This window comes from Dendropsophus ebraccatus, chromosome 1 (genome assembly GCF_027789765.1).
Source record: "Dendropsophus ebraccatus isolate aDenEbr1 chromosome 1, aDenEbr1.pat, whole genome shotgun sequence".
Taxonomy (NCBI): Eukaryota; Metazoa; Chordata; class Amphibia; order Anura; family Hylidae; genus Dendropsophus; species Dendropsophus ebraccatus.
Window position 1 is genome coordinate 33,460,994 of NC_091454.1, and position 23,885 is coordinate 33,484,878.

Sequence of the window (23,885 nt, forward strand, 5' to 3'; positions counted from 1 at the left end):
AAAGCAAGCCAGTTTCCCCTATTATATTGTATATCCAATATTCTCTACCAGAAGTCAAGCTAGCCATTCATCAAGTGGTGCAAAAGAGTTGGTCCTAAATCTTAATTCAGTGGCCAGTATATGCCTATATGGTGCTCTCTTGTTTCCCCAGAGGATTTAAGTACTGTATAATAAAGTACGACTATATTAAAATAAAAATAAATTGTTGTTACCAAAACGGGAAAAAAAGTGCAAGGTTTCCTTTGGTAAGTCAAAACAAGATTTTGACAGAGTAAAAACACCTATAACCAGAAAAGCATGCATCTGGTGTCTTGTTGGATAACGTCACAGCTCCTTAGCAATTTGTATATGATAGGCAATGTTAGTTAGTAAGAATATCATTACAAGTATTGTCGAGAGAAAATAATCTCTTTGTGGAATAAAATGGACAAAGCACTCAGGTGTCCACCATGTAGCCAGCCTTATCTTAAATCATTGGCACATGAAGATATTGTACTGCACGCCTGAAGTTACCCTCATGTGCTAAGGCCCTTTTATATAGAATGAATTTACTGAGAAGCAAATGCCCGATGGCCACACGTCTTTCTGTGTTTCTGGTAACAATGTATTTAAATGGCAACATAAACTGTAAAGTGATCATTCATACAGCCAGGCCACACGATTGATCGTACCTTGTAGAGGTACTGCAAGTGATCACTGATCTCGTTGATCAGCGCTCGTTTGCATCCATAGTTGGTCACTTATCGAGCCACCTAAAAGGAACCCTACACACACTTAGGTGTAACATTACTCCTCAATTACTGACCTCATATTGATCGCTGCTGCAACAGGATTTCGCAAAACATTACATTGCCATGCTGGATTAACACACTCAAGATAACCATGGCTGCATGTTCATCTAGCTTCAGAACCCCTGTCAAACAACTGTTATCTTTAGGACCATTTAATCCCCCACAGCCACTTTAATAAGCCATTTAAATAAAGATCTGACCATATAATAGTCCACAGAAGTCCATTAGTTTGATAGCAGTTCTCTCATCTGACTTATAAAGAAGGGTATTGTGCAGGGATTTACCCATGTTATATCCAGATACACTAAGATGATATATACATAGGTTATTTAAAATTCCCCTTAAAAAGGTTATTACATTGAACAGATCATGATTACTTCAATTACGAACATTAATGGTTTTGCCTCATCTGGATGAACTTTTTTCAGAAAGCAGCAAGCCCAGTCATAAACATTTCAAAGACAATACCTATGTTCATACACTTACACTCTGTGATAAATTAACTAATAAATATACATGTTCTGGAAAGACAAAGGGGGAGATTTATCAAATATTGTGTAAAGTGAAACTGGCTCAGTTGCCCCTAGCAACCAATCAGATTCCACCTTTCATTCCTCACAGACTCTTTGGAAAATGAAAAGTGGAATCTGATTGGTTGCTAGGGGCAACTGAGCCTGTTTCAATTTAGACCATGCTTGATAAATCTCCTCCAAAGTTTTTTTTAATGCGACAATCCTTTTAACTTTAAACTTTCAATATTTGGATAAATGCTTTTATTTTAGATAAACTCACCTGCAGCACATCAGTTGTCGGTAAAGCTTCTCTTTTACATTCATTCCCGAGTCCAGAATCATCCGCATCAATGAGGTTGTCCACAGGAACATCGGGATTTTGTTTCATGTAAGTAAAGTCACTTTCACTGGCATCAAACCCCACACAGACATTGTATGAGTAAGGGAATGTCAGTGTCCCATTTCCATACTGAGAAAGGATTCTGGGATCTACTTGAGGATACAGGTTTGAGCTGAGGTTACTGAACATTGGGACGGGATCAGATTTCTTACACTTGGAGATAATGACCAACATGACAGTGATAAGAAATAGCAGTGAGATTAATCCAAGGGCGATGATTAAATACAACTGTAAACTAGATTGTGGATTCTCTTCCGTTACTTGTTCATTGAATCTGGGAACAACCTGATGGAAATTGTTGGCTATAAGGAGATTTAGGGTAACTGTAGATGACAGAGAGGGGTCTCCATTGTCCTTCACCATCACCACTATCTTATGGTTCAGTACATCCTTCTCTTGAAAGATACGAGATGTCCTTATCTCCCCAGTATGTTGTGTGATGGCAAAATAAGAAGGTTCTGATAAGTGTAGAAAATTATAAGAGAGCCAAGCATTGTGTCCAGAGTCCGGATCTATGGCCACTACCTTAGTTATTAAGGAACCTTGTTCAGAATCAAAAGGGACCATCTCAAATGCCGTCATACCTCCAATGTCTGAGGACGGGAATAATATTTTTGGAGCATTATCGTTCTGATCTACAATATGGATAAGTAGTGTTGTGTTGCTGCTTAGAGATGGGGATCCATTGTCTCTGGCATTTATTTGTATGTGAAACTCTTTATGTTGCTCATAATCGAATGATCTCTGAGCATAGAGGACCCCAGTCTCTATATTGATGGAGAGATAGGAAGATGCCGGAAGATCTTCTGTATTAGAGGTGGAGATGGAATAAAATATTCTCGCATTGTCGCCAGTGTCAGGATCTGAGGCTTGTATACTGTATATAGAGGAGCCTGGTAAATTGTTCTCTGGGACATAAGCAATATAAGTACTTCTGGTAAACCATGGCGGGTTGTCATTGACATCTGATATCTCCAATGTGATGGTCCTTCTGCTGGAAAGTGGGGGAGATCCTCTGTCAGTGGCTAAAACAGTAATGGTGTAACTAGAAACCTTTTCTCTGTCCATGGGACTTGTGGAGACAATTCTGTAATAGTTGTCAGATGATAAAACTAAATTAAATGGTATTTCATCCAGAAGTTTACAGTCCACATCTCTATTAATTCCTGAGTCTTTATCATGAACTTCAATCAGAGTTATCATTGTACCCACAGCGGCGTCCTCAGGAATAGGAGTAGAGAATGAGGTGATGGATATCTCAGGAGCATTGTCATTCTCATCTATGACTTCAATTAATATTTTACAATGGGATATTAGGCCTCCGCCATCTTTAGCCTGCACGGAGAGCTCATAATTCTCTGTCAGTTCAAAATCTAGGTTATGATTTATTTTAATGTCCCCGGTCACAGGGTTGATGCTGAATGTTCCTGTATGATGGACGTTTCCAGAAGTCTTACTGAAGGAATATGTGACCTGTCCATTGACCCCTTCATCCTTGTCTGTGGAGTTAACTGTTATTATTGTTGTATTCACTGGAGTATTCTCATTGACACTGACTTTATATACTGACTGGGTGAATATTGGGAAATTATCATTAACATCAGTAACGATAATTCTTATTAATGCAGTTCCAGATCTCATAGGTTTCCCTCCATCCATAGCTGTTAGTATGAGCTCATGAAGACTCTGGGTCTCTCTATCTAATAGTTTTTCTAGGACAAGCTCTAGAAATGTGCTGCCATCTGGATTGGTGTCTTCACTCAGTGTAAAATACTGGTTGTCACTGAGCTTATATGACTGTACAGAATTAGAACCAATGTCTGGATCCTCTGCATTTTGCAATGCAAATCTGGTTCCTATTGTCGTTAATTCAATTGTTTCTAAGGTAAATACATCAGAGAAGAATGCTGGAGAATTATCATTTACATCCATAATTTCCACCTTTATCTTATTGATACTGAATGGATTTTCAACCACAGCATCAAAGGTTAGGAAGCAGGAGGCTGATCTCCCACACAATGTCTCTCTGTCTATCCTGTCCTTAATACAAAGATTTCCATTAGCTACATTTACATAGAAATATCTCTCTGAAGCTCTGGATACAATCCTCAGTTTTCTAGATGAGAGCTGCTTAATATCTAATCCAAGGTCATCTGCAATATTTGCTATAACAGAGTCTTTCCTCATTTCTTCTACAATGGAATAATGAATCTGACCAGAGACTGAATGACACAGCCAAGAAAATAAGATAGAAATGGTTACTTGCCATCTGAGTGCTTTGTATTTCTCTGTACAAGGTTTCATCCTCATCATCATCTTCTAATATCTTCTAAATTCTTCCAAGTGATCCTTGTTGTATAAGTATTAGGAATCCAGAATGTTGTAGCAAATATAAATCCAGTAGTGTATGAAATATTGCTATAATAATCCAGATAATGTCTGTGTCTCCCTGTGCAGATCTGCAGTGTGTATGAGGAAGGAAAACACCAGTGGATTTCCAGTTTTGTCTTTCTCTTTTTATTGGTTAAACAGCGGCGCTCTGAGGTGAAACTGAGGAACTGCGGTCTAGATTTCTAATTTAGAATTCTAGGCTAACATTAGGTTGTTTTATATTTATAGACATAAAACATATTAAGATATTCATGTTTTAATACATATAAGCAATCACACCCCAATAAGCGAGAGAATGAAGAGCGAAAAACAGCTAATAAACTGATTTTGGCACAATTTCTTCATAAGACGCAAAGTTTTACTCTGGACTTACAGTACTGATATATTTATTTTACTTTAGGAATTTGTTTTAACATGTTTATCAACTTAATCGTTGATTTAAAATATGCATGAATCCTGCTCAGATATACTATAAAATAAAAATATATTTTTATGACATACCCCATACCAATCAATATATCCCTTAAGAAAGAGGGGGACATCATTTTGAAGATATCTTCAGTCATATCTGAATTTACGGTTTAAAGGTAATGTTAAGATTTGTATGTATGTATATATATATATATATATATATATATATATATATATATTCCATATCTCTAACTTCTGAAATGTCATCCAAAAACAAAAAAAATTAAAATAAATTTAGTTTTAAGAGAAAAAAAAGTAAGAGATATTATATTGTAAAGGATCTGTACAGTACATAGTGTACCAGGGAAAGAAATTGGAGGCCCCAAAGCAGTAGTGGATCCTGGCCTAGGTAAAAAATAGGACAGGGCATGTGGTACTGCATTGTACTGTACAAAGGTGCTACTAGACAACTGGTTCTTGTAATACAGTAAAATGAATTGGTTGGATATCCCAACTATTTACATGTGCCACAGGTTTTGACTGTCAGTACCATTGTAAGTTGAGTAAGGTTTCATGTTATGGAGGCCTAGGAAAACCATAGTATGTTGCAAACACTTCTAACCTGAAGCCACTGCAACATGAGAGACCACCATATAACATGAGATGAATATAAAAACCCGTGTAGAGCCTTCAAACCCACTATTTACATGTTTATATATAAAGAGACAACATGAGATTACCCATTTGGCCATATTTATCTTATTTTATATTAAAGGGATACGCCGGGGTGACGCCCGCCCGACCCCCTAGTGGAGCACCATATACCCATAAACTTACCCCTTTCCTGAAGTTCTGGTCCTGGATCAGCTCCCGCCCTGATATCGCTGTCGGAAGCCGTGCGCCCGCTCATCAGAGATGAGTCCGACGCCCATAGAGAATGATCGCTCCAGTCAGTCTCTATGGGGGTCAGACTCATCTCTGATGAGCGCGCGCAGGACTTCCGACTGTGATATCGCGGCGGCGGGAGCAGGTCCAGTACCGGGACTTCGGGGAAGGGGTAAGTATATGATGCTCCACCGGGAGGTCGGGCAGGCGACACCCCCGCACATTGGGTGACAAGTTTCCTTTAAAGAAAATTATCTTTGTTGCCCATAGCAGCCAATCACAGCTCAGTTTTCATTTTACCAGAGCAGCTTAAGAAATGAAAACTGAACTCTGATTGGTTGCCATGAACACCACAGTTTCCTCTATTAGGCTACGTTCACACTATGTATGAGACCGGCCGTTCCGTGACCCCGGCCGGGTCACGGAACGGCCGGTCTCTGGCCGTATCATCTCGGCCGGTACTTAAGTACCGGCCGGGTGATCTTTCCGGCCGCAGAGCTCTGATGCATCAGAGCTTCCTATAGCCCACAGTGAAGCAAGCGGCCGGAGCTGCTTGCTTCACTGTGTGAACTGACAGGTCTTTCTGCGGCCGTAATTCACTAAACTCTGGCCGCAGAAAACTGACCTGTCAGGTTTTTCTGGCGCCGCACGGGATCCCGGACGGAGCGTATATGATGTGTATATGTTCCGGCCGGGATCCCATTGAAAATAGACTATGTCACACACCGCAAAACTACGGCCGTAGTTTTACGTAGTGTGAACATAGCCTAATACTGTATATCCAACATCCTCTACCAGAGGTAATGCTAGCCATTCACCAAATGGGGCAAACAATTCAGCCATAGATTGTATTCCCTTGGCTAAGACGGCATGGCCCTACAATACCTCTTGCTTTCCCTCAGGACCCAAGTACTTTAATATAAATGCTAACAATATTAAAAAAAAATAATGAATTGCTGAATGACAGGCTAAAAGGCTTGATAGTTCAAAAATTTTTAATACTATATAGATGTATACTTTATAAACTAGAATAGCATGGGTCTGGTGTATTGTTGGATAACCTCCTAGCTACTAAGCAAACAATTTGTACATAGTTGGAAATGTTAGTGAGAATATCAGTGTAGGAATTGTCTCAAGAAAACAATCTTTTTTTGGAATTAAACAAGCAAAACAATAAAATGGTCACCATGTACAGATGTAGCCAGCCTTAGCTTGAACTTTGACACGTTAAGATATTGTACTGCATGTCTGAAGTCGACATGTGTTACACAAACATAAAGTTCCCATACACTTTATACTTTTGTCAGCATTCGGTGTATGGGGCTCTCCTGACTGTCCAATGGTACATGAAGATGTTGGTGGTGATAGGGGTTGGGTGTTATGCAAAATCACCACCAGACCCCCTTGTTCTGGGACAGATGAGGCACAGTCAGACAGATAAGGACGTGAACAGGATGAGACAAATAACTGCTAACAAATGAGACAAACTATCGTTTCCCTAATTTTACGCATTTGTTTTTTCCTCCTTGTGCTTAAAAGGCCATAGCACTTGCATTTTTTCACCTAGAGACCCACATGAGCCCTTATTTTTTGCGACACTAATTGTACTTTGCAATGACATGCTGAATTTTTGCATAAATATGCTGCAAAACCAGAAAAAAAAATAAATGTGTGCTGAAATGTATTTTATTTTTTTTTAATTTAGGGAGGTTTTGGGGGGGGACTTCTAGCATCATTGCTCTGATCTCTCATTGAGATCTATGCAGTATAGATATACTGCATAGATTCATGATATCAGTGTTCTATTGCTCTTGGCTGCTGCCATTATGGTGAAGACCCAGGCCTGGTAAAAATGTGGGGATCCCTCCTCCGCGATCACGTCCATCCCCCCCACTAGACACCAGGGATGTGGGAAATATGCATTTTAAATGCAGCTGTCAACCTTGACACCTGAATATAAAAGGCTAATTAGGGGACATGGCAATCAGACCGTGCTCGCTAATTACCGCGGTCCCGGGCTGCAGATAGCACCCAGGATTGCAGCGGTTCAGAGTGGGGTCACCACGCTGCCCCCCCTCTGAATGCCCTTAATGACGCAAGGGCGTACATTTACGCCCTTGGTTGTTAAGGGGTTCAAGAAAGTTACAGATTTCTACTACTTCTATTACAAACATTAAAGGTTTTGTCTCAACTGGAAAACCCTTTTTTAGAAAGCAGACAGCACAGTGATAGACTTAGTAACAGAGAGTCAATAACAGCTTTCCATACACTTCAAATGGGTAGTCTGCCCAAAGTACATTTTTATTATGTTACTTCCCATTGGGAGAATATAAAAAATAGTCTATTCTTACTTTTCTGCTTCCAGGGTGACCAGGCATCTTTGGGTCCCTGAACGATCCCACCTCTGCTTCTGAGACAGACTTGTCTGGGAGTGACAGGTTACTTTGGGTGAAATACCCCTTTTACTTGTCCACTGCTTATTGCAATATAGAGGCCATACACAGAAGGGTAGGTCTGAAGAGATAACTTTTTGTTTCAGCCTATGTACATTAGAGATTCTTGGGCAGGTAAAACCAGGTAGATTAAGAATAAAAAGAAAACTATATAATATTTTAAGGATCTACTTGTATAGGAGTTTACTTACAATATACACCAAGGTAACAGCAACAGAACATTAAGAATTTCTAAGCAAATAAATTTTATGGGAATGAATGATCTTATGTAATGTATTACAATATAAGTCTACACAGACAATGAACCTTTTAAAGTTATAAAATGAAAGTGTTGAAACTACTGGAGTTTCAAAGGGCATTCTCATCTTATGAAGTGTTAGATACACCAGGGACTTTATTCATGTTTATGGGGCTTACAGAAATATTCAAGATCTAGAAAAACCTATAGCAGTTAGTCCTTGAAAAAAACTTTATGATATGGCAGTTTTTACTGGGACCCACATCAAATGATAGACACAAAAATATTTTTGGCCTAATAAAGGTGATACATTAACTAATAAATATACTTTATTTCGTTAGACACAGTAATCTAATGCTACCACCCTTTTAACTCAAAACATTAAATAGTTGAATTAAATGCTTATATTTTACGTAAACTCACCTGCAGCACATCAGTTGTCGGTAAAGCTTCTCTTACACTTTCAGTCCCGAGTCCAGAATCATTGGCTTCAATGAGATTGTCCACAGGAACATCTGTATTTTGTTTCATGTAAGTAAAGTCACTTTCACTGGCATCAAACCCCACACAGACATTGTATGAGTAAGGGAATGTCAGTGTCCCATTTCCATACTGAGAAAGGATTCTGGGGTCGACTTGAGGATACAGGTTTGAGCTGAGGTTACTGAACATTGGGACGGGATCAGATTTCTTACACTTGGAGATAATGACCAACATGACAGTGATAAGAAATAGCAGTGAGATTAATCCAAGGGCGATGATTAAATACAACTGTAAACTAGATTGTGGATTCTCTTCAGTTACTTGTTCATTGAACCTGGGGACAACCTGCTGGAAATTGTTGGCTATAAGGAGATTTAGGGTAACTGTAGATGACAGAGAGGGGTCTCCATTGTCCTTCACCATCACCACTATCTTATGGTTCAGTACATCCTTCTCTTGAAAGATACGAGATGTCCTTATCTCCCCAGTATGTTGTGTGATGGCAAAATAAGAAGGTTCTGATAAGTGTAGAAAATGATAAGAGAGCCAAGCATTGTGTCCAGAGTCCGGATCTATGGCCACTACCTTAGTTATTAAGGAACCTTGTTCAGAATCAAAAGGAACTATCTCAAATGCCGTCATACCTCCAATGTCTGGGGACGGGAATAATATTTTTGGAGCATTATCGTTCTGATCTACAATATGGATAAGTAGGGTTGTGTTGCTGCTTAGAGATGGAGATCCATTGTCTCTGGCATTTATTTGTATGTGAAACTCTTTATGTTGCTCATAGTCGAATGATCTCTGAGCATAGAGGACCCCAGTCTCTATATTGATGGAGAGATAGGAGGATGCCGGAAGATCCTCTGTATTAGAGGTGGAGATGAATAAAATATTCTTGCATTGTCTCCAGTGTCAGGATCTGAGGCTTGTATACTGTATATAGAGGAGCCTGGTAAATTGTTCTCTGGGACATAAGCAATATAAGTACTTCTGGTAAACCATGGCGGGTTGTCATTGACATCTGATATCTCCAATGTGATGGTCCTTCTGCTGGAAAGTGGGGGAGATCCTCTGTCAGTGGCTAAAACAGTAATAGTGAAACTAGAAACCTTCTCTCTGTCCATGGGACTTGTGGTGACAATTCTGTAATAGTTGTCAGATGATAAAACTAAATTAAATGGTATTTCATCCAGAAGTTTACAGTCCACTTCTCCATTTTGTCCTGCATCTTTATCATGAACTTCAAGCAGAGCGATCATTGTACCCACATCGGCGTCCTCAGGAACAGGAGTAGAGAATGAGGTGATGGATATCTCAGGAGCATTGTCATTCTCATCTATTACTTCTATGAGTACTTTACAGTGAGACTCAAGGCCTCCACCATCTTTTGCTGTTACAGAAAGTTCATAATTTTCTATAACCTCATAATCTAATTTATCATTTATTTTAATGTCCCCAATCACAGGGTTGATGCTGAATGTTCCTGTATGATGGACATTCCCAGAAGTCTTACTGAAGGAATATGTGACCTGTCCATTGACCCCTTCATCATTGTCTGTGGAGGTCACAGTGGTTATTGTTGTATTCATTGGAGTATTCTCATTGACACTGACTTTATATACTGACTGGGTGAATATTGGGAAATTATCATTAGCATCTGTAACAATAATTCTTATTAGAGCGGTTCCAGATCTCATAGGTTTCCCTCCATCCATAGCTGTTAGTATGAGCTCATGAAGACTCTGGGTCTCTCTATCTAATGGTTTCTCTAGGACAAGCTCTAGAAATGTGCTGCCATCTGGATTGGTGTCTTCACTCAGTGTAAAATACTGGTTGTCACTGAGCTTATATGACTGTACAGAATTAGAACCAATGTCTGGATCTTCTGCAGTCCGTAATGCAAATCTGGTTCCTGTGGATGTTAATTCAATTGTCTCTATGCTGAATATATCAGGATGAAATACAGGAGAATTATCATTTATATCCTGAATTTCCACCTTGATTTTAACAATACTAAATGGATTTTCAACCACAGCATCAAATGATAGGAAACAAGAAGCTGATGCCCTACATAGTGTCTCTCTGTCTATTCTGTCCTTAATATACAGATTTCCATTATCTAGGTTCACATAGAAATATCTCTCTGAAGCTCTGGATACAATCCTCAGTTTTCTAGATGAGAGCTGCTTAATATCTAATCCAAGGTCATCTGCAATATTTGCTATAACAGAGTCTTTCCTCATTTCTTCTACAATGGAATAATGAATCTGACCAGAGACTGAATGACACAGCCAAGAAAATAAGATAGAAATGGTTACTTGCCATCTGAGTCCTTTGTATTTCTCTATATAAGATTCCATCTTAGTCATCAGCTTCAAAATTCTTCATTAAAATAATCTTTATTATATCAGTATTAGTAATCCAGAATGGTGTTATTATAAATCCAGGAATTTCATAAAATAATGTAGAAAGAATCCAGATAATGTCTGTGTCTCCCTGTGCAGATCTGCAGTGTGTATGAGGAAAAAAAACACCAGTGGATCCCCAGTTCTGTATTTCTCTGTTTATTGGTCAAACAGCGGCGCTCTGAGGTGAAAGTGAGGAACTGCAATACTAATTCTATTTCAGCATTACACACACCTATGTATGAAGTTTTTTAATTTGTATTTATAGACACAAGATAGCTAATATGTTAACAATTCTATTACATAACTACCCTTTTTTTTGCAGATTCTTAAAATTAAATTATTTTTTTTAACCAATAATAGATTTTTTATAAGTTCGGTATATATTTTTTATTTTCCTATTAGTTTACTAGCTTTCTCTCATTTAAAATTTACATAGGAAATAATCTACAAATTAATTTAATGTATTTAACACCACAAAAGTAATACTCACTTTTTTACTTGAGTAAAATAAAGTTTTAGTCAATTAGTAAGCATTTTCAAACAACATAATGTCCATATTTTGTGGCATAGGACAGCTCTGGTGAATAACTAAAGATTCAGACAAGGGACGGACCCTTCAGTGTTGATACACTTATATTTTCATGTATGATGTGTTATCTATATAATTTAGATTATAGATGTACAACCACAAAGAAGAAATCAAAATATTCATACTGTAAAATATAAGCCTCCTCGAAAACAATGAATAGAAATGACCTATATTTCTTTCTTCCAATGTTATAAATAAGAAATTCTACAAAACATCATACCTTTGTGACCATAGAAAGACATAGGACTTTACTAACATTATATGAACTTATTACTTCTTAAGGCATTCTAAGGCTGATGATCGGGTGAATACGCATACATGGGAATGCTTGTATCTGACAGATGACAAATGAGAAAACACTTGTTCGTGGTCTGATTGCATCTTTTGTGGGGCCAATAAAATCATTATTTGTGGCACATTGCTCTGTGTAAAAAGGCGATGTGCACCCAATAATGATAGGTTCAAAAGTCTACATGAATGTTCAAGTGATCACCCAAGTGGTCTTGCCCCTTAATTAGTTAAGCCATTGAAAGACTCATTTAGCCAATCAGCCAGTGTTGAAGGGGGTGAAACAAAGAGATTGATCCTGCAATTGTTTAGTAAAAATTCTAACAGGTTACCTCTACATGACAATCTCCTTTGAAAATGTTGCCTCCTATATGATTAGCTGATCTGCATGAATAATTGAAATGGAACAAACCAGTGTTGAACTGTCCCACCAGAGGACTGGAGGATCCTCCAATGGACCCCCATCTTTAGAACCTGCACAAACACTGACTGACATGTTGTTTCTCACTGGTTCTTTATTGGTGGGCCCCAGATACCCCAGTCCGACATTGGAATAAACCTTCAAATGTAGCTGAAGTACAACTTAGGGTATCAAAAATCTAACTTATGGGTAAAATAAGGATTTAGAAAAAACACTTTACAAGATAAAATATGTAACAGAGCTGCCACCTACCATGTGCCATTTATTATACTGGTATAAACCCTCTAAGCCACCAGAGCCAAGTTGTTATCTTTCCACCTATTATAGCTACAAATCTCACAAAATATGTGAACTAGTTTCCTATTTTTGAGGCCTACCTTTCCATTAGTTTTCTTAAGAATCCTAATTTCAAATTTAAACCTTTTCATCACAACATTATGAAACATAGACACATAGAAGATTGTCCGCAGAAAAAGACCACTGGGTCCATCTAGCCTCCCCTTTTAGTATTTCCATTCCTATTATCTTAGGATAGATATATGTTTATCCCAGGCATGTTTAAATTCTTTTATTGTAGATTTACCAACCATATCTGCTGGAAGTTTGTTCCAAGTATCTACTACTCTTTTAGTAAAATAATATTTTCTTACGTTGCTTCTAATCTTTCCCCCAGATAACTTCTCACTGTTTCCTCTTGTTCTTGAGCTCTCCCTCTAAGTCTTTCCTGATATCGTTTATGCCTGACACCCTCCACCATTTTTGTAGCCCGTCTTTGGACCCATTCTATTTTCTCAATGTCCTTTTTTTAGGTGAGGTCTCCAGAACTGGACACAGTATTCCAGATGTGGTCCCACTAGAGCTCTATACAGTGGGATCACAGTCTCCCTCTTCCTACTGGTTATACCTCTAGCTATACACCACAGCATACGATTTGCTTTCCCCACCGCCTGGTTGCACTGGTGACTCATTTTAAGGCTGTCAGAAATCACTACCCCTAAATCCTTCTCTTCTGAAGTCTTTTCCAACATGGTACTGGCGATGTTATACTTGGATAGAGGACTCCTCCTCTCCAAGTGCATTATTTTACATTTGGAAACATTGAACTTCAATTTCCAATGTTTTGACCACTTATCTAGCAGAGCTAAATTATTTTCCACATTACTGACACCTCCAGGAATATCAACCCTATTGCACACTTTTGTGTGATCAGCAAACAGACAAACTTTACCAACTAAACCTTCTCCTATGTCACTTACAAACATATTGAAAAGAAAAGGACCCAGAACAGACCCTTGTGGCACACCACATGTAACCAGTCTCTGTTCGGAAGAGACTGACATGCCATCAGAAGAGATTGACATGCTATTAGAGACTTCTAAAAACTTCACTTATATAACAATTATTACAATAGACACTTCAACTGACACAGTGTTTATACTTAGTGGAAGTCTGATAATCTCACATCATGTATTACAAAATACACAGATAAGTTAAGAGTGTACACATATCTTCCTCATAATAATAAATAAATCTTCATAATACTAAATACTAATTAAAAAAAAGCCAGCCATGAAAATGTTCCCTGTATTTCTGGAAGACATAGCAAGAGATTTATCAAACATGGTGTAAAGTAAAACTGGCTCAGTTGCCCCTAGCAACCAATCAGATTCCACCTTTCATTCCTTACAGAAACTTTGGAAAATTAAAGGTGGAATCTGATTGGTTGCTAGGAGCAACTAAGGCAGTTTCACTTTACACCAAGTTTGATAACTCTCCACCATATTTTTATTTAGAAATCTACCATATAGAACAGATGGAGCTCAACATTAAATCTATGCTTCAAAAGTAATGTTAATGATGGACCTATCAATGGCAATGATGTCATACCACAAGGTAAATTGTATTGAGAGAAAAATAAACATGAAAATAAATTGTTTATGAAAGTTAGGTGTTAGGTTTTATACTATAAGAAATATTCCAAAAGGTGTTCGTGCCTTAAGCAGAATAGTCGGGGGGGGGGGGGGTATATTTAAGGAGTCCTAGTTACTTTGTTGCCCATAGCAAACAAAACAGTTACAATTTCAAATATTCTTGACCTCTGGTAAAATAAAAGTTAAGCAAAAATAAGTTGCATTGGGAAACAAACGACATTCTGGAAGGCTACTTAATAAGTCGCCACACACCTATCTAAGGTATCTAAAACTTAAATGTGAGACTAAATATTGGACAATCTCACCTCTGGCACATCAGTTGTCGGTAAAGCTTCTCTTACACTTTCAGTCCCGAGTCCAGAATCATCGGCATCAATAAGATTGTCCACAGGAACATCTGGATTTTGTTTCATGTAAGTAAAGTCACTTTCACTGGCATCAAACCCCACACAGACATTGTATGAGTAAGGGAATGTCAGTGTCCCATTTCCATACTGAGAAAGGATTCTGGGGTCGACTTGAGGATACAGGTTTGAGCTGAGGTTACTGAACATTGGGACGGGATCAGATTTCTTACACTTGGAGATAATGACCAACATGACAGTGATAAGAAATAGCAGTGAGATTAATCCAAGGGCGATGATTAAATACAACTGTAAACTAGATTGTGGATTCTCTTCAGTTACTTGTTCATTGAACCTGGGGACAACCTGCTGGAAATTGTTGGCTATAAGGAGATTTAGGGTAACTGTAGATGACAGAGAGGGGTCTCCATTGTCCTTCACCATCACCACTATCTTATGGTTCAGTACATCCTTCTCTTGAAAGATACGAGATGTCCTTATCTCCCCAGTATGTTGTGTGATGGTAAAATAAGAAGGTTCTGATAAGTGTAGAAAATGATAAGAGAGCCAAGCATTGTGTCCAGAGTCCGGATCTATGGCCACTACCTTAGTTATTAAGGAACCTTGTTCAGAATCAAAAGGGACCATCTCAAATGCCGTCATACCTCCAATGTCTGGGGACGGGAATAATATTTTTGGAGCATTATCGTTCTGATCTACAATATGGATAAGTAGTGTTGTGTTGCTGCTTAGAGATGGGGATCCATTGTCTCTGGCATTTATTTGTATGTGAAACTCTTTATGTTGCTCATAATCGAATGATCTCTGAGCATAGAGGACCCCAGTCTCTATATTGATGGAGAGATAGGAGGATGCCGGAAGATCCTCTGTATTAGAGGTGGAGATGGAATAAAATATTCTTGCATTGTCTCCAGTGTCAGGATCTGAGGCTTGTATACTGTATATAGAGGAGCCTGGTAAATTGTTCTCTGGGACATAAGCAATATAAGTACTTCTGGTAAACCATGGCGGGTTGTCATTGACATCTGATATCTCCAATGTGATGCTCCTTCTGCTGGAAAGTGGGGGAGATCCTCTGTCAGTGGCTAAAACAGTAATGGTGTAACTAGAAACCTTCTCTCTGTCCATGGGACTTGTGGTGACAATTCTGTAATAGTTGTCAGATGATAAAACTAAATTAAATGGTATTTCATCCAGAAGTTTACAGTCCACTTCTCCATTTGTCCCAGAGTCTTTATCATGAACTTCAATCAGAGCGATCATTGTACCCACAGCAGCGTCCTCAGGAATAGGAGTAGAGAATGAGGTGATGGATATCTCAGGATCATTGTCATTCTCATCTATGACTTCTACTAATACTTTACAATGGGAAGCAAGGCCTCCACCATCTTTTGCTGTCACAGAAAGCTCATAATTTTGTTTTAGCTCAAAATCTAACATATGGTATAGTTTAATGTCCCCGGACACAGGGTTGATGCTAAATGTTCCTGTACGATGGACATTCCCAGAAGTTTTAGTAAAGGAATATGTGACCTGTCCATTGACCCCTTCATCCTTGTCTGTGGAGTTCACAGTCATTATTGTTGTATTTATTGGAGTATTCTCATTGACACTGACTTTATATACTGACTGGGTAAATATTGGGAAATTATCATTAACATCAGTAACAATGATCCTTATTATAGCAGTTCCAGATCTCATAGGTTTCCCTCCATCCATAGCTGTTAGTATGAGCTCATGAAGACTCTGGGTCTCTCTATCTAATGGTTTCTCTTGGACAAGCTCTAGAAGTGTGCTACCATCTGGATTGGTGTCTTCACTCAGTGTAAAATATTGGTTGTCACTGAGCTTATATGACTGTACAGAATTAGAACCAGTGTCTGGATCTTCTGCAGCTTGTAAAGCAAATCTGGTTCCTGCTGATGTTAATTCAATTGTCTCTATGCGTAATATATCAGGGTGAAATACTGGAGAATTATCATTTATATCCTGAATTTCCACCTTTATTTTAACAATACTGAATGGATTTTCAGCCACAGCATCAAAGGTTAGGAAGCAAGAAGCTTCTGCTTCACACAATGTCTCTCTGTCTATCCTCTCCTTTATATACAAATTTCCAGTATCTAGATTTACATAGAAATATCCCTCTGAAGCTCTGGATACAATCCTCAGTTTTCTAGATGACAGCTGCTTAATATCTAATCCAAGGTCATCTGCAATATTTGCTATAACAGAGTCTTTCCTCATTTCTTCTACAATGGAATAATGAATCTGACCAGAGACTGAATGACACAGCCAGGAAAATAAGATAGAAATGGTTACTTGCCATTTGAGTCCTTTGTATTTCTCTGTATAAGGTTCCATCTCAGTCATCAGTTTTAAAATTCTTCATTAAAATATTCTTTGTTAAACCAGAATTAGTAATCCAGAATGCTGTTATTATAAATCCAGGAATTTCATAAAATAATGTAGAAAGAATCCGGATAATGTCTGTGTTTCCCTGTGCAGATCTGCAGTGTGTATGAGGAAGGAAAACACCAGTGGATCCCTAGGTCTGTATTTCTCTGTTTATTGGTCAAACAGCGGCGCTCTGAGGTGAAAGTCAGGAACTGCAATTCACTTTTTTTCAAGCATTTCTTACTAGTATACTGATACTAGGTATATATATATATATATATATATATATATATATATATATATATATATAATTATTATTATTTTTTTTATTTTTATGTATTGAGATTTTTATATATAGACACAAACAAGCTAATATGTACATAATGCTATTACATAACTATTTACCCAGTTGTTTAATGAGATGCTTAAAATAGAAATACTTTGTTAACAAAAGTTAAATGATATTTTATTATTTAGGCAAATATTTATCATACTCTTAGCATTTTATCAGCCCATCCGTCGAATTAAAATTTACATAGCAAATAATCTATCTACAAATTAATGTTATCTATTTAACACTACATATGTAATAGTAACTTTTCAATTTGAGTGAAATGAGTAATGAGTGTATTATTAAGCCAATATGATGTCTATATACCGCTTGACAGAACCGCCCTAGACAATGGATAAAGATCCTAAATAAGGGAACCCATCTTTATAAATAGAGAATTCCCAAACAGTATACGTGAATATGAGTTTTGTGAAGTAAACAACTCTTTAGTAATGATAGGTACATGGTTTCATTTAAAATCTCATACTATTATAACTTAGGATATACATTTAGAAACACAAAGAAGAAAACACTTAAAACACTTGCATTATATTTGCTGTATACTTCAAAGAATTACGCTTCTCAAAAGAATGAACGACACTGACCACACAGGAACAAAATATTATATATTATTATGATGTATGTATGTTTTTACCCTTCTAATGTTATAAATAAACAGTTCTATAGAATATCACACTTTTGTGACTGTTAAAAGACATAAGACTTAGTAACATTAAATGAACTTATAACTCCTTAAGGCTCCGTTACATGGGCTGATATTTATGCGACAAATGAGTGCACACTTGTTCATAGGCTGATTGATCGTTCACGCGGTCTGGCCCCCCCAAATAATCCATTCATCTAAAGTTTCTGTTACCTGGAACCCATCAGCCAGTATAAAAGAGCCCAAAGTGAAGAACTTGGGTATGATAAACAAAGCAATTTTTAAAGAAAAATTTCAAAGATGTTACCTCCACATAACAATCTCTTTTTAAAATTAAGCCTCCCATATGATTAGCAGATATAAATGAACAGTTTCAATGGGATAAACTTAATAAACATAGATTAAGTGCAACCTAGAGTATTAAAACTGTAAATTATGGATAAAATAAGGAATAGGTAGAAAAAATGTTACAATGCTAAATATGTAACAGCACACCCACCTACAATCTACAATGTGCTATTTATCATACTGTTATAAGCCCCTGAGTTATGTTACCACCTAATGTAGCTACACATCTGATAAAATACATGAACTAGTTTCAGACCTGTGATTCCTACCGTTCCTTTAGTTTACTTAAGAATATGTAACAGTGTCCCCACCTCCCATTTGCCATTTATCATACTGTTGACTGGGTCCCTTCTGGCACTAGGTCCAAGTTGTTATCTTAACAACCATTATATCTGTACGCCCAATAAAATATAGGGAACTAAGTTCTGATTTGTCCATCCTTACCTTTCCTTTAGTTTACTTAGGGACTCTAACTTCAAATTGAAGCTCTTTCAACACAATATTATGATATGTTATTGGATCAATCAAAAAACATTATTTATATGACAGTTACTGCAAGAGATTCATAGACTTGGGGTACTATTACACGGCACCATAATTGGCCGAATCAGCCCCATCCGGCCGATTATCGCTCCGTGTAATAAACACAATGATCAGCCGATGATCGTTGTCATCGGCTGATCGTTGATATAGGTTCTGACCTATAATTGTCAGCCACCGACCGAGCACCGCTACGTGTAATAGCGGTGCGCGGCCAGCGGCTGACGATTTGCAAAAGAAATACATTACCTATCCATGGTCCAGGGCTCCTCCTGCTCCTCTTCTCCCGGGTCCCACATGCTGCAGCTCTAGAGCAGCCTGTCTTAGCTGACAGGCCGGGACCACTGGGACCGCCGCGGCCAGTGATTGGCTGAGCTGCCTGTCAGCTAAGACAGGTCGCTCTTGTTAGGGTGGTCTTCAGGTAAGACCTTCAGGTATATTGGATGCTAGCCAGATTGGAGGGGCAACTCGCGAGAAGGATGCAGACAACTCGAGATGGTTCTGAGTAGCAGCATGTTTATTGCAACAAAGTCATCATCTTTTATACCCCTTGCGGGGTGTACACCTCATTAAACATTAACCCAGAATCTTTAGGTATTTTCCATAGATGAAGTCATGTGATTATATCCGGTTATGCGCAATGTGATCAATATGAGTAAATATCTTATTTGCAGCGTAAGAGAAATTAATAAGAATAACATCCAATCGTGGTTGGTTAAAGGTTGGTATCGATCGATTTCCCGCTAATCAGTTTGTTACTGTTTATTCAATCAAGTTATCTTCAATTATGATGTCTCTGTAGCTCCCTATCTGTGCTCTGTAAACCAAAACACAGATAAGTGTCCTGAGGATGGGTCAGAGTGACCCACCCTGATAAGCAACATCAGCATTTTGTAAATCATATGTTATTGAGAATTATATTAACACTATCCTCTCTGTGTCCCAGAATTAAACCAAAGCCCCTCATCCCTGACACTCTGAAGCTGCAGCGCAGGGAGAAGAGGAGCAGGCGGAGCCATCGGTAACAATGTCCATGCAGCCCTTGTCAAACGATTATAGGGCCGGGTAATAGGCCCTGTAAACTAGCGCTGATCTAGCAGATGGGCGCTCGTTTACTGTTATTATCGGGCCCCCATTGTCCCGTCTAATACCTCCCTTATACAGTGATTACACATAGTGGTAGATTGTCTATAGATCATGTTGTTGTGAAAGTCTGATAATCTCACATCATCGATCACTACATACTCTGAAGTTACAGATTAGTTAATAGCAGACACATGACTTCATCATACTATAGATTAAAATATTAGTCCTACAATATCATATTTTTATGTCGGTAGAATTTGATGTACAGTATTATTATATTTTTTGATCTTCCAAAAATAAGAATAAAAAAGTAGCCACCAAAATGTAAAAGTTATGTGTGACAGAATTATTAACTGACATTTAAAAAAGAAACAGTTATCAAGAACATTAAAGGAGGTGTGTTTTATAAGCCTTCCCCTCCTCCTATCCTTCATGTTGTTTGACTTGCCAAAATAGAGCAATAGTATTGGCTATAGCCTTATCTGTACCAGCCATCAAACTATATGACACTTTTTTTTAAGTCATAAATATAATATGATTACTGGTACGTTGTTTTACTGTTTTTTATTTGTAGATCTGACATGTGAGATGTAAAAAATGTGAATGCAAGTTTTGGGAAGATGTTGGGATATATTTATATTACCAAGAAGTGGGTGTAATTTACGTACAATTTCTGATTAAAGTTTATCAGTTAGCTTCCTGTATCTCCTCGACGCTGTTTTATCTAGAAAAAAATCTATCACATTGATGAAGTGGTGTTTTTGTTGGATATTAATATCTACCAGTGGATTACTAAAAGCAAACAGGAAAATATCCAGAGCTTATGCACCTGATGGTACTATGTATTATATCAAGAATGACGTCAAAGAAAGTATCATCTGTACTCATCATATCATATTATACATAAAAATAAATAATTTCTCAAAAACTTTAGGTTTTATAGTAAAGGTAATATGTTACACAATGTTGGTGCTTTAAGTGGTATAGACAAGAGGGAAAGTTTATAAAGCAGTCTTTCAGTAAGAATATTCTTTGTTGCTTATAATAATCAATCACAGCTCAGCTTGGATTTTATCAGACCTCATAAATATTTGAAAGCTGAGCTGTGATTGGTTGTTATAGGCAACAAAGGATAATCTAAACACAATGCTTGATAAATCTTCCCATTATTTAAGGTTTCTAAGACTTGAATGTGTGCTTACATTTTAGATAAACTCACCTGCAGCACATCAGTTGTCGGTAAAGCTTCTCTTACACTTTCGAACTCGAGTCCAGAATCATCGGCATCAATGAGATTGTCCACAGGAACATCTGGATTTTGTTTCATGTAAGTAAAGTCACTTTCACTGGCATCAAACCCCACACAGACATTGTATGAGTAAGGGAATGTCAGTGTCCCATTTCCATACTGAGAAAGGATTCTGGGGTCGACTTGAGGATACAGGTTTGAGCTGAGGTTACTGAACATTGGGACGGGATCAGATTTCTTACACTTGGAGATAATGACCAACATGACAGTGATAAGAAATAGCAGTGAGATTAATCCAAGGGCGATGATTAAATACAACTGTAAACTAGATTGTGGATTCTCTTCCGTTGCTTGTTCATTGAACCTGGGGACAACCTGCTGGAAACTGTTGGCTATAAGGAGATTTAGGGTAACTGTAGATGACAGAGAGGGGACTCCATTGTCCTTCACCATCACCACTATCTTATGGTTCAGTACATCCTTCTCTTGAAAGATACGAGATGTCCTTATCTCCCCAGTATGTTGTGTGATGGTAAAATAAGAAGGTTCTGATAAGTGTAGAAAATGATAAGAGAGCCAAGCATTGTGTCCAGAGTCCGGATCTATGGCCACTACCTTAGTTATTAAGGAACCCTGTTCAGAATCAAAAGGAACCATCTCAAATGCCATCATACCTCCAATGTCTGGGGACGGGAATAATATTTTTGGTGCATTATCGTTCTGATCCACAATATGGATAAGTAGGGTTGTGTTGCTGCTTAGAGATGGGGATCCATTGTCTCTGGCGTTTATTTGTATGTGAAACTCTTTATGTTGCTCATAATCGAATGATCTCTGAGCATAGAGGACCCCAGTCTCTATATTGATGGAGAGATAGGAGGATGGTGGAAGATCCTCTGTATTAGAGGTGGAGATGGAATAAAATATTCTCGCATTGTCTCCAGTGTCAGGATCTGAGGCTTGTATACTGTATATAGAGGAGCCTGGTAAATTGTTCTCTGGGACATAAGCAACATAAGCACTTCTGGTAAACAATGGCGGGTTGTCATTGACATCTGATATCTCCAGAGTGATGGTCCTTCTGCTGGAAAGTGGGGGAGATCCTCTGTCAGTGGCTAAAATAGTAATGGTGTAACTAGAAACCTTCTCTCTGTCCATGGGACTTGTGGTGACAATCATGTAATAGTTGTCAGATGATAAAACTAAATTGAAGGGTATTTCTTCTAAAAGATTACAGTCCACTTCTCCATTCTTCCTGGAGTCTTTATCATGAACTTCAATCAGAGCGATCATTGTACCCACAGCAGCGTCCTCAGGAATAGGAGTAGAGAATGAGGTGATGGATATCTCAGGAGCATTGTCATTCTCATCTATTACTTCTATGAGTACTTTACAATGAGACTCAAGGCCTCCACCATCTTTTGCTATCACAGAAAGCTCATAATTTTGCTTTAGCTCAAAATCTAACATATGGTATATTTTAATGTCCCCGCTCACAGGGTTGATGCTGAATGTTCCTGTACGATGGACATTCCCAGAAGTCTTACTGAAGGAATATATGACCAGTCCATTGACCCCTTCATCCTTGTCTGTGGAGGTCACAGTCATTATTGTTGTATTCACTGCAGTATTCTCATTGACACTGACTTTATATACTGACTGGGTGAATATTGGGAAATTATCGTTAATATCAGTAACAATGATCCTTATTATGGCAGTTCCAGATCTCATAGGTTTCCCTGCATCCATAGCTGTTAGTATGAGCTCATGAAGACTCTGGGTCTCTCTATCTAATGGTTTCTCTTGGACAAGCTCTAGAAATATACTTCCATCTGGATTGGTGTCTTCACTCAGTGTAAAATACTGGTTGTCACTGAGCTTATATGACTGTACAGAATTAGAACCAGTATCTGGATCTTCTGCAGTTCTTAAAGCAAATCTGGTTCCTGCTGATGTCAATTCAACTGTCTCTATGCTAAATATATCAGGGTAGAATGATGGAGAATTATCATTTATATCCTGAATTTCTACCTTTATTTTAACAATACTGAATGGATTTTCTGCTACAGCATCAAAGGTTAGATAACAGGAAGGTTCTGCTTCACACAATGTCTCTCTGTCTATCCTGTCCTTAACATACAGATTTCCATTATCCTTGTTTACATAGAAATATCTCTCTGAAGCTCTGGATACAATCCTCAGTTTTCTAGATGAGAGCTGCTTAATATCTAATCCAAGGTCATCTGCAATATTTGCTATAACAGAGTCTTTCCTCATTTCTTCTACAATGGAATAATGAATCTGACCAGAGACTGAATGACACAGCCAAGAAAATAAGATAGAAATGGTTACTTGCCATCTGAGTCCTTTGTATTTCTCTGTATAAGGTTCCATCTCAGACACCAGAATTCTTCATTAAAATAATCTTTGTTAAATCAGAATTAGTAATCCAGAATGTTGTTGATATAAATCCAGGAATTTCATAAAATAATGTAGAAAGAATCCAGATAATGTCTGTGTCTCCCTGTGCAGATCTGCAGTGTGTATGAGGAAGGAAAACACCAGTGGATCCCCAGGTCTGTATTATTTCTCTGTTTATTGGTTAAACAGCGGCGCTCTGAGGTGAAAGTGAGGAACTGCAATTCCTCTTTATAGTATATCTTACTAGTGTAATAGTATTAGGTATAGTTATACATTTCAA

General features: G+C 38.0%; 1 protein-coding gene across 5 annotated transcripts in view; it reads right to left on the bottom strand.

Moving 5' to 3' along the window:
- LOC138791883 (protocadherin gamma-A4-like) overlaps nucleotides 1-23,885 on the bottom strand; it is a 255,016-nt gene that overhangs the window by 214,432 nt on the left and 16,699 nt on the right. The window contains exon 1 of one of the 5 annotated variants that reach the window (XM_069969259.1): nucleotides 21,155-23,708. The exons of 1 other annotated variant lie outside the window; for it this stretch is intronic. In XM_069969259.1, the coding sequence (XP_069825360.1) occupies nucleotides 21,155-23,578 (2,424 nt within the window). In that variant the 5' untranslated portion in view covers nucleotides 23,579-23,708. Of the gene's footprint in view, nucleotides 1-1,583; nucleotides 4,153-8,504; nucleotides 9,401-14,509; nucleotides 16,748-21,154; nucleotides 23,709-23,885 lie in introns of those variants that run through there. 3 more of the 5 variants (XM_069969327.1, XM_069969377.1, XM_069969248.1) reach the window with 3 other exon arrangements.